Source organism: Gorilla gorilla, chromosome X, assembly GCF_029281585.2.
Source record: "Gorilla gorilla gorilla isolate KB3781 chromosome X, NHGRI_mGorGor1-v2.1_pri, whole genome shotgun sequence".
NCBI classification, from domain to species: Eukaryota; Metazoa; Chordata; class Mammalia; order Primates; family Hominidae; genus Gorilla; species Gorilla gorilla.
The window spans coordinates 41172737-41185981 of record NC_073247.2 but is presented as its reverse complement, the minus strand read 5'-3'; the positions used below and the strand labels follow the sequence as shown (position 1 = coordinate 41185981).

General features: G+C 42.5%; 1 protein-coding gene across 7 annotated transcripts in view; it reads right to left on the bottom strand.

The window, feature by feature from the left end:
* The window catches only part of GK (glycerol kinase), a 77674-nt gene extending 65197 nt beyond the window's left edge, over nt 1–12477 (bottom strand). For 3 of the 7 annotated variants that reach the window (XM_055375541.1, XM_055375539.1, XM_004063953.4), the window contains exons 1-2: nt 12214–12444; nt 93–166 (exon numbers count right to left, since the gene is read on the bottom strand). In XM_055375541.1, coding sequence (XP_055231516.1) covers nt 93–166; nt 12214–12291 — 152 coding nt within the window. In that variant the 5' untranslated portion in view covers nt 12292–12444. Of the gene's footprint in view, nt 1–92; nt 167–12213 lie in introns of all 7 variants that reach the window. The other 4 variants (XM_019019750.3, XM_019019751.3, XM_055375540.2 and 1 more) reach the window with 3 other exon arrangements.
* Between the last annotated feature and the right edge of the window lie 768 nt (nt 12478–13245).

Below are 13245 nucleotides of genomic sequence, written 5' to 3'. Positions count from 1 at the left end.
GACCAAGTTTACTTTACAAATCCACAGGGCAAGTTGGGTGAGATGGACTAACAAACATAATGTGTCTTTACATATTAAATTAGGAAACATACCCTTCTCTTGGGAACTCTTGTTTTATTTCTACTTGATGATGACTAAGTAGTTCAGCTGTTTTTGAATTGAAAACCTGAAAAAGATATTGTAATATTAATGTAAAAATGCAGGCAGATATCAAGGATGTTTAAAGTTATTCAGTAACTGAAGTTCTTGTTCACTGGTAGAAAAAGTCCAATTAGATGAAATGCCATATAAGATGTTCCACTTTCTTTTCATATGGATTCATAAAAGATATAAGGCAGCATCAGAAATAACTTCTCTTTAGGTAAAAAGAAACCTATTGAAGATAAAGGTAAATTAAGAAGCAATTCCCTACTCCTTAAAAAACCAAAATGGTTCTCAGAAATTTAACACATTAATTAATAATATGGATTTATTTTACAGAATAGGAAAACCAAGAATAATAAAAGAGAGCTGATACAATACTAATAGCAATGGTGTAAGTTTCCACTCCGTTTATCTTGGACGTGGAGACAGAAAGGGTCACAGATACTCAGGCACATAGACACGTACTGTGTAGATTCCTTTGAAGGGAAGTGTGGCTACGCATCTAGCTCTTATAAAAGAGAAATAGAAGACCAGACACGGTGGCTTACGTCTTTAATCCCAGCACTTTGGGAGGCCAAGGCAGGCAGATCACTTAAGGTCAGGAATTTGAGACCAGACTGGCCAACATGGTGAAACCCCATCTCTACTAAAAACACAAAAAATCAGCCAGGCGTGGTGGTGGGAGCCTGTAATCCCAGCTACTCAGGAGGCTGAGGCAGGAGAATCCCTTGAACCCACCCAGGAGATGGAGATTGCAGTGAGCCGAGATTGAGCTCCACCCTGGGCGACAAGAGGAAAACTCCGTCTCAAAAAAAAAAAAAAAAAAGGCAATAGAGTCCTTGTTAGTAGAGGAATAAGTATATACTTGGCCCCATCCAGCTGACTACTCTCTGTGACATGCTTGTCATAAATTGCTGACCCTTGATATAAAACATTAAAACCAATGGATGAAAACTAACAAAGAAGTGTAATACGATCCTCTACAATTTTAGCACTACTAAAAACAACACTTTTTAAAATATAGCAAGTTTTGCCGGGCGTGGTGGCTCATGCCTATAACCGCAGCACTTTGGGAGGCCGAGGCAGGCGGATCACGAGGTCAGGAGTTTGAGACCAGCCTGGCCAACATGGTGAAACCCCGTCTCTACTAAAAATACAAAAATTAGCTAGGTGTGGTGGCGCATGCCTGTAATCCCAGCTACTCAGAAGGCTGAGGCAGGAGAACTGCTTGAACCGGAACCCGGGAGGCGGAGGTTGCGGTGAGCCGAGATCACGCTATTGCACTCCAGCCTGGGCAACAAGAGTGAAACTGTCTCAAAAAAAAAAAAAAAAATCTATATATATATATATATATATAGATATATAAAATAAATCTATATATATAGATATATAAAATAAATCTATATATATAGATATATAAAATAAATCTATATATATAGATATATAAAATAAATCTATATATATAGATATATAAAATAAATCTATATATATAGATATATAAAATAAATCTATATATATAGATATATAAAATAAATCTATATATATAGATATATAAAATAAATCTATATATAGATATATAAAATAAATCTATATATAGATATATAAAATAAATCTATATATATAGATATATAAAATAAATCTATATATATAGATATATAAAATAAATCTATATATATAGATATATAAAATATATCTATATATCTATATAAAATATATATCTATAAAATATATGGAGATATATATAATATATATAGATATCTATATATATACAGAGAGAGAGAGCAAGTTTTTCATATATATTGTTTCCATGTTATAGTATCTATATTTGAGTACCAAAGTACTTACTCTTACAGAGTAAGATGCATATTTTGATTAAAATTAACTTCCAAAATTACTCTAATTACAGCAGTGAAGTCACTTCCAATTAGTAAAGTGTTTCCATGCCTAGGTTTCCTGTGGGAGAAAATTACCTGTTCAATGCAGACTAAGAAAATAAAAAGTGTTGAATGTTGCCTTCCTCCTTCTATATCACACACGCCCCCTTTCCTCTTTTCTGGAGGAAATAATAAACATAATGAAAGCAAGAGGGCAAATTCTGAAGTCCTTTGAGAAGATAAAATATCTTACAAGTCAAAGGTTAACTTGATACATCATACACCATGTGATAGCCCTGTGATTTACAAGGTAGCATTAGGGTATGTCTCTAGGATACCAGCTCCATTAGCATTAGGGTGTGTCTCTAGGAAGCCAGTTCCATTTGCCCTGTTTTATTCACTGAAGTATCCCTAGGAACTAGAATAGTGCCAGGCACAAGGTTGGTGCTCAATAAGTATTTGTTGAATGTCCAAAAAACATGATGTATTACATGTACTTATTAGGACAAAAATTATCAGATAAAATGAGAAACACTTATGTGCAGAAAAACTTCACTACAATAGGAAATTCCAGCTGTGTTACTGTTATTCATATTACTGCTGCTCCCTGCTACTCTCAAATCCCTAAAGGACTCTAGGTTAAGAAAACAAAGTATTGGCCGGGCGCCAATACTTTGGGAGACTGAAGCAGGTGGATCACCTGAGGTCAGGAGTTTGAGACCACCCTGGCCAACATGGCAAAACCCGTCTCTACTAAAAATACAAAAATTTGTTGGGCGTGGTGGCGCATGCCTGTAATCCCAGCTACTCAGGAGGCTGAGGCAGGAGAATCACTTGAACCAAGGAGGTGGAGGTTGCAGTGAGCTGAGATCACGCCATTGCACTCCAGCCTGGGACACAAGAGCGAAACTACATCAGAAAGAAAGAAAGAAAGACAGAAAGAAAGAAAGAAACAGAGAAAGAAAGAAAGAAAGAGAGAGAGAGAGAAGGAAGGAAGGAAGGAAAGAAAGAAAGAAAGAGGAAGAGAGAGAGAGAAAGAAAGAAAGAAAAAGAGAAAGAGAGAGAGAGAAAGAAAGAAAGAAAGAAAGAAAAAGAGAAAGAGAGAGAGAAAGAAAGAAAGAAAGAAAAAGAGAAAGAGAGAGAGAGAAAGAAAGAAACAAGGTGTCCCTTTTTGCTGGCTGAATTCATAAAAACCTCAATAGCAGACCTATGGGGCTCTGAATGAAATGAGACCCCTCTTCCATCACCTCCTAGTTTTAACTAGGGCAACATCAGGGTCCTTATGCTAAAAATGAATTAATGGATCTTTGGAAGAGACACAGAAAACAGAAGGATTTTGGTAAATTCTATTTGCTGTATTAGACCATGAAGCCATCCAATCAAACAACATTTGGATGTACCAGGATGGAGCCTAGACCTCCCTACTTCATCAAAGCTCTGAAACTTAGGAGACTGACACCACCTTAGTGTATGTAGCCTGTCCAATAGAAATATAACCCAAACCAAAAACGCAAGCCACATACTAATTTTAAATTGTCTCATTAAAAAATAAAAAGAAACATATGAAATTAATTTTAATAACACATTTAAGCCAATATATCTATAAACTATTGTTTTGACATGTGATAGATATAAAATATTAATGATTTGTTTTTACTAAGTCTTTGAAATCTGGTATATATTTTACACTTACAGTCTACTCAATTCAGACTAGCCATATTTAAAGTAATCAGTAGCCACATGTGGCCAGTGGCTATTGTACTGGACATGAAGTTCTAGAGTACTTTTTTCCTCATATATCTAGGTTCACATGAAGCCTTCTGGCCATTGATTTGTCTGCAGATGGGCAAATGTACAAAGAAGGCTAATGATGTTTCCACAAGACTCTATGGTAGAGGATAATTAACTCCACATTAAAACACAGTACCCAGAGGCAAGAATGCTAGTCTGATTTTTTCAAGTAGATTTCAGAAATCATTGTCAATTAAAGATAGCAGTGGCTGTATCACTTGCTTTATACAATGTCTAGCCTGGTCATTTGGTTTTTTGCTGGGGTGTTTGTCTGAGACAGGGTCTGGCTCTGCCACCCAGGCTGGAGTGCAGTGGCACAATCTCAGCTCACTGCAACTTCTGCCTCACATAGGGCTGTCAGGGCTATGAAGAGGAGAAAGGACATGTAACCCAGAATTATGAGGGTCTGAGAAGGGCTCTCAGAAGTGGTAACTTCTAAACTAAGACTTCAGGTTGAACAGAAGGGAGTCCATGCGGGACAGTGGGCGTAGGACTGCAGGGTGTACAGGTGGGCGAGGGTGCACAGTACTTGTTGATGAGAAAGGATTAGAGGGAGGCAAGACTGGGACAGGAAGAGCAGTTGCAATGTGTCTGCAGTCCAGGTGAAACATACAGAGGCCTCCACTAGGAGGGCAGCTGCGATGGGATTGACAGAAGTGAAGTGCAAGTGCAGAGAGATTCTTAATTCAGGAGATACAAGCAGGAAAAAGAGCAACACTCAGGGATGACAAGTTACAGATCAGCGCAACTGAGTAGGCAGTGTTTACCAGACAAGGGATAGGGTAGGAGCAGTAGCTTCCGGACAGGAACGCATAGGAGATTGCAAATTTTGTTTTAGATAATGTGTGTTTGAGATGTTGCTTGGGCACGGAAGTGGAGATATCCAGTGATCAGTTGCTTCTATTTTAGGTCATAAGCTTAAAGAAAAAGATCCAGGCTGGGCACTGTGGCTCATGCCTGTAATCCCAGCACTTTGGGAGGCCGAGGTGGGCGGATCACGAGGTCAAGAGATCAAGACCATCCTGACCAACCTAGTGAAACCCCGTCTCTACTAAAAACACAAACATTTGCCAGGCATGGTGGCACGCACCTGTAATCCCAGCTACTCAGGAGGCTGAGGCAGGAGAATCGATTGAACCCAGGAGGCGGAGGGTGCAGTGAGCCGAGATCACGCCACTGCACTCCAGCCTGGTAACAGAGCGAGACTCCGTCTCGGAAAAATAAAAAAGAAGAAAGAAAAAAAAAAAATCTGTTCTCAGACTTTTGTGTGGGCCAGAAAGGTAGTTGACAACGTCATGCTTGGTGTGATGTAGAGGCAAAGAGCACACACAGACCCCGGAAGCACAGAGAGCTGGGGGACATCGAGCTCCAGCCCTGCCCACATCAGCTATTTGACATTTTTTTCTGAGCCTCTATGTTTTTCATTTGTAAAAGGATAATAAAGTAATTTATGAAGAGTATTTAGCATAGAATAGGCACAGAGTATACATCCAAAAGGTGTCAACACTATCATTGTTGCTACTACTGCTACTAATTTTATAATTACTTTTATTACAATTACTACTCCCACCACCACTAATAGATGACAGAATAAGGATTAGAAATCACTCATTCTGAATAATGAATATAGGAAGCCAGTCCTATATTCATCTCTAAACCCAAATCATGTCTCAATTCCAGATTTTGTTTTGGGTGAAGGGCAATTTAAAAAGGAAGAAACAAGGAAAGTGAACATAGAATGAGAATTTAGCTCAGTGCAGATACAGTATATACCCAAAAGATGTAACCACTACTGTCACTGCTGCTACTACTGCTATGTTATTATTATTATTATTATTACTATTACCTGTAAGTGATAGTATTACAATTGGAAGTCACCAGGTCTATATTCAGCTCTATGCGCAAACTATGACTCAATTCCAGATTTGGAGGAGGAGAGTAATTAAAAACTGAAAAAACAAGGAAAATTGTTTTTATAAAAAAGTGTTTGGCCGGGCCCAGTGGCTCACGCCTGTAATCCCAGCACTTTGGAAGGCCGAGGTGGGTGGATCACCTGAGGTCAGGAGTTCAAGACCAGCCTGGCCAACATGGTAAAACCCCATCTCCACTAAAAATACAAAAATTAGGTGGGTATGGTGGTGCACACCTATAATCCCAGCTACTGGGGAGGCTGAGGTGGGAGAATCACTTGAACTCAGGAGGTGGAGGTTGCAGTAAGCTGAGATCACACCACTGCACTCCAACCTGGGCAACAGAGCAAGACTCCGTCTCAAAAACAAAAAATATTTAAAAATTAGCTTCTGAAACAACACATGTATTCTCTGCCTTATAAGAATGGGACTTCTGGGGAGCTGAAATGCTCTCTTTACTAAGTAACTGTCCTGTAGGCTTGCCTCACTCATCCTATGACTAATTCATCTGTCCTATCATAAATGTGCACATTCATTTCCCTCCCCATGTGATTTCCCTACTAGCCTACTCTTTTATGACACACTAAACTTTACCATGTGATAAGACATTATTCAGAAATGTAAACTTCCTCTTGAGAACACCATGATACTACGTAAATGTGAGTGACTGAAAATAAAAATATTAGCCACAAATATGTTCCATGCCAAATTTGACTAGAAAAGGCATCTTCCAACAAGCCACAGAAGTAAAGAAAACATAGCAAATGAAATTATGTTTTTCTTAAAAATGAAATTGGCCGAGCACGGTGGCTCACGCCTGTAATCCCAGCACTTTGGGAGGCCGAGGCGGGTAGATCACCTGAGGTAGGGAGTTTGAGACCAGCCTGACCAACATGGAGAAACCCCATCTCTACTAAAAATACAAAAAATTAGCCAGATGTGGTGGCACATTCCTGTAATCCCAGCTACTCGGGGAGGCTAGGCAGGGGAATCGCTTGAACCCAGGAGGCAGAGGTTGCCGTGAGCTGAGATCACACCATTGCACTCCAGCCTGGGCAACAAGAAGAGTGAAACTCTGTCTCAAAAAGGATAAAAAAAAAAGAAAGAAAGAAATTGTAGTAAATGGCATATACATACATCAAATAGAGCTATAGTTTCTGAGTTTGACTTTTTCCAAGATGCCTCAAGTTTTATCAGTCTATTCTAATCCAAGCGTTCCAGTCAACACACCTGAGTCCTTGCAGGTCCCTTGCTGCTAATGTTGGTTCATGTAACATGTGTCTACCACATGCCAGATGCTGTGTCAGGCTTTGGGGAAGAAAAAGGACATGGTTCTATCCCTCAAGAAGCTCAAAATTGAAAGCTCTTACCACTTAGTCTTGTGACAGACAAGACAAGAGTGGGTGGCAGCTCTCTGTTGAGAATGTGTTCCTGGTACTTGTGTAATGTGATGGGCAAGGAAACAAGCAAATGTAGTAGAGAAAGAAACAACAAAAGAACCACAACTTGGCCGGGCGTGGTAGCTCACGCCTGTAATCCCAGCACTTTGGGAGGCCGAGGCAGGCGGATCATGAGGTCAGGATTTCAAGACCAGCCTGGCCAACATGGTGAAACCCCGTCTCTACTAAAAATACAAAAAAATTAGCCGGGCATGGTGGTGCACACCTGTAATCCTAGCTACTCAGTAGGCTGAGGCAGGAGAATTGCTTGAACCTGGGAGGCGGAGGTTGCAGTGAGCCGAGATCGTGCCACTGCACTCCAGCCTGGGTAACACAGTGAGACTCCGTCTCAGAAAAAAAAACAAAAAGAATCACAACTCTACTTATCACAAGAGTGGCCTCATTCCAACTGTGAGCCAAATCAGTTTTACCAAATTTATTGTTCATTAGTCCCTGGCCCATAATGGGTGCTTAATAAATGTGCTGAATACATAAATGAAGGAAAGAGGAAATCCATCTGTAAGCCTTATGAGATCTCTAAGTATGATGGGACAGCTGGGGCCAAGGGAATGCTTCCTGCCAAAACAAGCACTGAGCTACAATTCTAGTCATTCTTTATATGTATTGTCTGTTGAAACAAAATGATTATGCAACCATTATCCACAGTGACACACCTGAGCCCTGCCTAGGACCCACTGAATTTGAGTCACAAGATGATCATAACCCACAGTACTCATTCAAAGGCAATATTTTTTATAGATTGCAAAACCAATTTATAAGTATGTTTTTCTTGGTGAAGATTCATTCGTGATGATAATCAGAACTGACACTTGATTAATAGGTGAGAAGGTGGCCTCCCCCTTCTCTCATTTCCCCTTCACAGTACTCTACACAGCTGGGGAACCCAAGGCAGTAGTCAGGAGGACTGGTTTCAGAGTATAACAGACCTGGACTTGAATCCTAGCTCCACCAGTTACTCTGTGACCTTGGGCACAATCCTCAGCCACAGTCTAATCACCTGTGTAAAGAAGCTTACTAATACGATCTACATCACAGAGTTATGAGGATTAAATGAGATAATGCTGGAAAAGTCTTCAACATAGTACCTGACACATTTCAAGCTACAACACATTACAAGTCTTTTAAAAAATCATCATAGTGGGCAAAAAATTAAGTTACCAAATTAAAGAAGGAAGTTGATTGTTTAAGCTGAAACTTTTGTCTTACAAAGAAATGGCCCCTCCTTAAAACCTGTTACACTAATTCTCTTTCCAAGAAGTTCCTACTCTGCAATCTGAGTTACCATGTGCCAACCCCAATTCACTTTCCTATCAGATAAGTTGGAAATTTTCCGCTTGTACAAAGCATATGCATGGGGTCCCAAGATTAATTGACAATTTGATGAGGAAATGAACATGTTCTATTGTATGTCTATTACTAAAATGTAAGAAGAAATTAAGTAACCAAACGTACCCAAGAACGTTTTAAGAGGTAAGAAAGAAAACCAGAATTAAAATTCAGTTAACTTGGCTGGGCACGGTGGCTGACACCTGTAATACCAGCACTTTGGGAGGCCGAGGTGGGTGGATCACGATGTCAGGAGTTCGAGACCAGCCTGACCAACATGGTGAAACCCCGTCTCTACTAAAAATGTAAAAATTAGCCGGGCCTGGTGGCGCATGCCTGTAATCCCAGCTACTCAGGAGGCTGAGGCAGAAGAATCACTTGAGCCTGGGAGGCAGAGGCTGCAGTGAGCCGAGATCATGCCACTGCACTCCAGCCTGGGCTACAGAGCGAGATTCTGTCTCAAAAAAATAAAATAAAATAAAAAATAATTCAGTTAACTTATTAAAGAGAAATAAAAATCTACTCAATAAACATGTATAAAACACTCTCTGAACAGTCTTTAAGTGCTGTTTATCTTTGTATTTCATAAAACATCTTGGTCAACATGACAAATAGCTTAAAAGGAGGACCCTGCTCCCAAGTACAGCAGGTATACAATTATAATACAAGGGGGAAGGTAATAAGAGCTATTAGTAGAAGTATTTTTCAAAGTGCTGTAGGAAGGGGGGGAATTCTGAATAACGGTTTGAGGAAGACTTACACTAAAAGGTGGCAGTTGAGCCACTATTTAGAGGTAGAGAAGCGGATATGGGGGATAGAGGTGGAGGCATTTCCCTGGGATGAAAGAGCACAGATAAAGCCTTTTCTCCTTATGGGAGAAAGCTAATATTGCTAACAGAGAAAAAAGAAGAAGAAAGCTTGCAGAGATTATTGGTCTCAGGAAAGTCAAGTTAAATATGCAAATTTAATGAATAATAGTCAGGAAATTACTTAAATATCTTTAATTTTATAAGCTTCCTTATGACAGTTCTTATCCACTGTATTCTTTCCTGAGAGGTAAGCAATTATTTTTCAGTCATAATTACAACGTGGAGTAATATGACTGGAATAACTCCCGGGAATCATCTTGTGATTGAAGCACTTATTCAGCTAATCTTTTATCTGCATTTTGCAGGGAGTGGTTTAGCAACCTCTCTCCTTATAAACAAAGGAAAAAACACCTTGCTAAACCATTCCTAAGTTTTTCACTACTTCACACAGGATCTCTAAGGTTTTTTTATTTGCCTCTAGAGCATGCTTTCATAGTTGTTTCTCAAGGAGAGGACAATTTTATTGATCAACTTTTATAAATCATTCTCTAAGCAGGATAAGAATCTTCTGAATTTGCATCTTAGCTTACATGCAATGAGACGAGGCCTCACAGAACCCAGTAAACAGGAGCCAATTTTTGAAGGCTCATGTTGTTCATGTTACACACTGAACAATTAATTGTGGTAATATGAAGTTGATCAAGTCCTTCTTCATTGATGTAGAAAGATGTCTTTTAGGCAACAAAACCTGAGGGACCAAGAACAACCTGCAGTGAATAAAGAAGATTGCTGGGCTACATGGACAGCAATAAAGAAGAGTCAAAAAGAAGGCATGGACAGTTCAAGCTGACTCCTAAAGGAAGCCTACAAAGTTATGAAATATTTTACCCATTTTCATATTGAGCAAAGGCTGTATAAACTTGAGAACATCTGCCATGCTTGGTTTGGCCCCCACAGTGCTTTATAAACTAATTGCCAACATTTAAGAATTGAAAGATTTCGTTGAAAACTCTAGACTACCTGCTTTTAATCTGACGATCTGGCAGCACTGGGCTTGTGTTCCTGCTTGGCAGCTACTAGCTGTCCCCTTGACCTGGATATCTCTCTAGTCTGCCTTCCCCCTTCTACCTGCCTGGTCCCTGCAGGCATTTGTGTGGGCAATTCTTGAATATGGCTTTAAACATCAACCCACAGTTAGTTGGCACATGTCTTAATGGTCTTTCTTAAGTTGGGAAGATGATGATCGTGTATATTATGTATTAATCAAATCCAGTTAAGCAAACTTTCTTATGATTCAGGATTACTCTATAAACATTTCTATGAATATAAGACAAAGTGAAACCTGCCCTGGGTGATCAAAAGATAAACAGTGCAAGAGACAGTGGAACTATGCTTGGCAGCTCAAACCAGGGTAAGTCATTAAATAAGATTCAAACCAAAATTAGACTGAAAGCTTCTCACTTTAGACAAAAAAAGATATGTCAGGATCAAAGCACAAATGCAGTTTTTAGTCAAGTGCCAGCTCTGACAGAACTTTGAAAAAATATATACATTGTATGTATAATGCCTATGTATAAATATACACGTATGTGTATATATGTATAGATATATACATACTAAATAACGCAGGAAAACATGATTTGCGGTAAAGTGAAGAGCTAAATAATCATTAAATATTTACATCAACTTGCCAAGTTAGTCAAATATCCATTGAAAGCATGGGCTTTTATCAGCAGGCATTCATTTCAATTACTTTTATTTATTTTTATTTTTTTGAGACAGAGTCTCACTCTGTTGCCTAGGCTGGATTGCCCAGGCTGGAGTGCAGTGGTGTGATCTCCGCTCACTGCAACCTCCACCTCCCGGGTTCAAGTGATTCTCCTGCCTCAGCCTCCCGGGTAAGTAGGATTACAGGCGCCCGCCACCACGCCCAGCTAATTTTTGTTATGCCAGGTTGGCCAGGCTGGTCTCGAACTCCTGACCTTAGGTAATCCACCCGCCTCAGCCTCCCAAACTGTTGGGATTACACGTGTGAGCCACCGCGCCCGGCCTCAATTACTTTTAAATTATCTTACTGAACTCTGTGCTAGGTCACTTTAAGAGCAAGTTTACTAACTGCACAAAAATTAATCAGCAGAGTCACTTAAATAGCAATCTTTTGCGGTAAAACTGTGCTGTCACACATGGTAAATAAAAAGAGAAACAGAATTTCCGTCTCGCATTATGCTGTGAAGCACAGTAAGGACAATCATTTGTTTGTAATGGGCAAAGTCTCAGAACTGAAATTTGCGAGTCTTCGGAATTAAATAAAGATTATGGCAAAAGCAGTGTAGTGTGACTGTTTCCTAATTTGTTCTGCCACCCTCCCCAGTCTTCAACCCTCTGCAATTTTTGTGGGAGAGGATGACAATGCATCATCACTCCAATACTTTATTCGTTCTACTGCTGGAAAGGACGCTGTGTTAGCTACCACAGCCGTGACACAGCTTTCCCCCCATCCAAGGACGTCCTGTGTCTCGCAGGCCAAATGTTCCTGGGGAAGACCGCGGTAGCCGTCAATGTGGCCACCTGTCCCCTACTGCAAGCGGGCCGCTCTGCGCGGATGCTCGGAGAGTCCCTGCTCCCTTTGGGGGAAGAGTCACCCCATTAGTAGGTGACCCAGCTCCGCCACCAAAACTGCGACTGTTCAACTCGGCCATGGGGGTCATGAGAGGCCGAGGTCCCCCAGGCCTGGGTGGGGCATCCCCAGTGTGGCAGGTCCCGTTCCGGCCTTCCTCCCTTGCCCAGCGGCCGGGGCCCCGGGCCGGAGAGATGCGGGATGGGGACACAACAGCCACCCCCTCCGTCCCCCGACTCCCGCCCCGGCTCAGCGCCTCTTCACATGTCACCCCGGGCTCACCAAAAAGCGCGTCGAACTGGTGCCCTGGTCCACCGCCCCCACCAATGGCCCCAAAACTGCCTTCTTTGAGGCTGCCATGAAACCAGCTTCAGGTCGGCCGGCGATTGCGGCCGGTTTCCTGGGTGACGGCGGCGGGAGGGGGAGGGGCAGGTGACGAGTCCAGAGATCGAGGCCGCGCGCGTCCGCTGAGCGCTCGGACCGCGCTCGAGGCGGCCCCTTTACCCGCGCGCAGCCTTCTCACCCCGCCCCTCCGGCCCAGGCCCCGCCCCCCACCGCGTACCCCAAGGCTCCAGGGGCGTGTCGGGTGGGTGGGGGTGGGCGCTGTCACCTGGGCTGGCCAATCAGCAAACGCAAAAGAGCCGAGCGCTCGGACAGGCAGAGGGCGATGAGACGTCACGGGGGCGGGGCCTGGGCGCGGTGGAGGCGGTGGCCCGCGCAGTAGGTCACGTGGGGGCCCGGCGAGCCGACAGCAGAGCCATCCAGCTGCATGGCTTGGGGCGGAGACGAGTACTGCCCTTTGGCAGGCAGCGCTCCTGGCCGGCGAAAAGAGCGCACTTCCACTAGTGTCCTGGGGCTCGCCTCCATAGGGGTCTCAAAGTGTGTAGAACTGCTTGTTCCCTCCGGTGGGCTGTGCAGAGTCGTGCAGCGACGTGAGTCGCTGTGTGGACCTACCCGACCCGGCCTTCCCGCGTTTCCCACGCCCCGCCCACCTCCCTGCATCTGGCCCCTGGTAATCGTAATCATTCCTTTGGCTGGGACTGACCCCATATAGGGTCACCTAAAGGAGCAACGCGAATCCTTCACCGTTGCAAGCTTTTCAGGGACAAGAAACGCGGAAGTTCTTTCGGTTTAGCATTTAAGGAAAGCACCCAAAATCAACCTCCCGAAGTTCCTCTATCGACCATTCAGGCAGAAGGCGCCCGGCACCACTCAGTCCTGACGCGCCCTTGCTCCTCGTTTGGCCTCACTCTGCGGTCCCCTCCCCCACACGCCATTTCCTCTCCCTCCATTAACTGCTTTGGATGGCAGGGG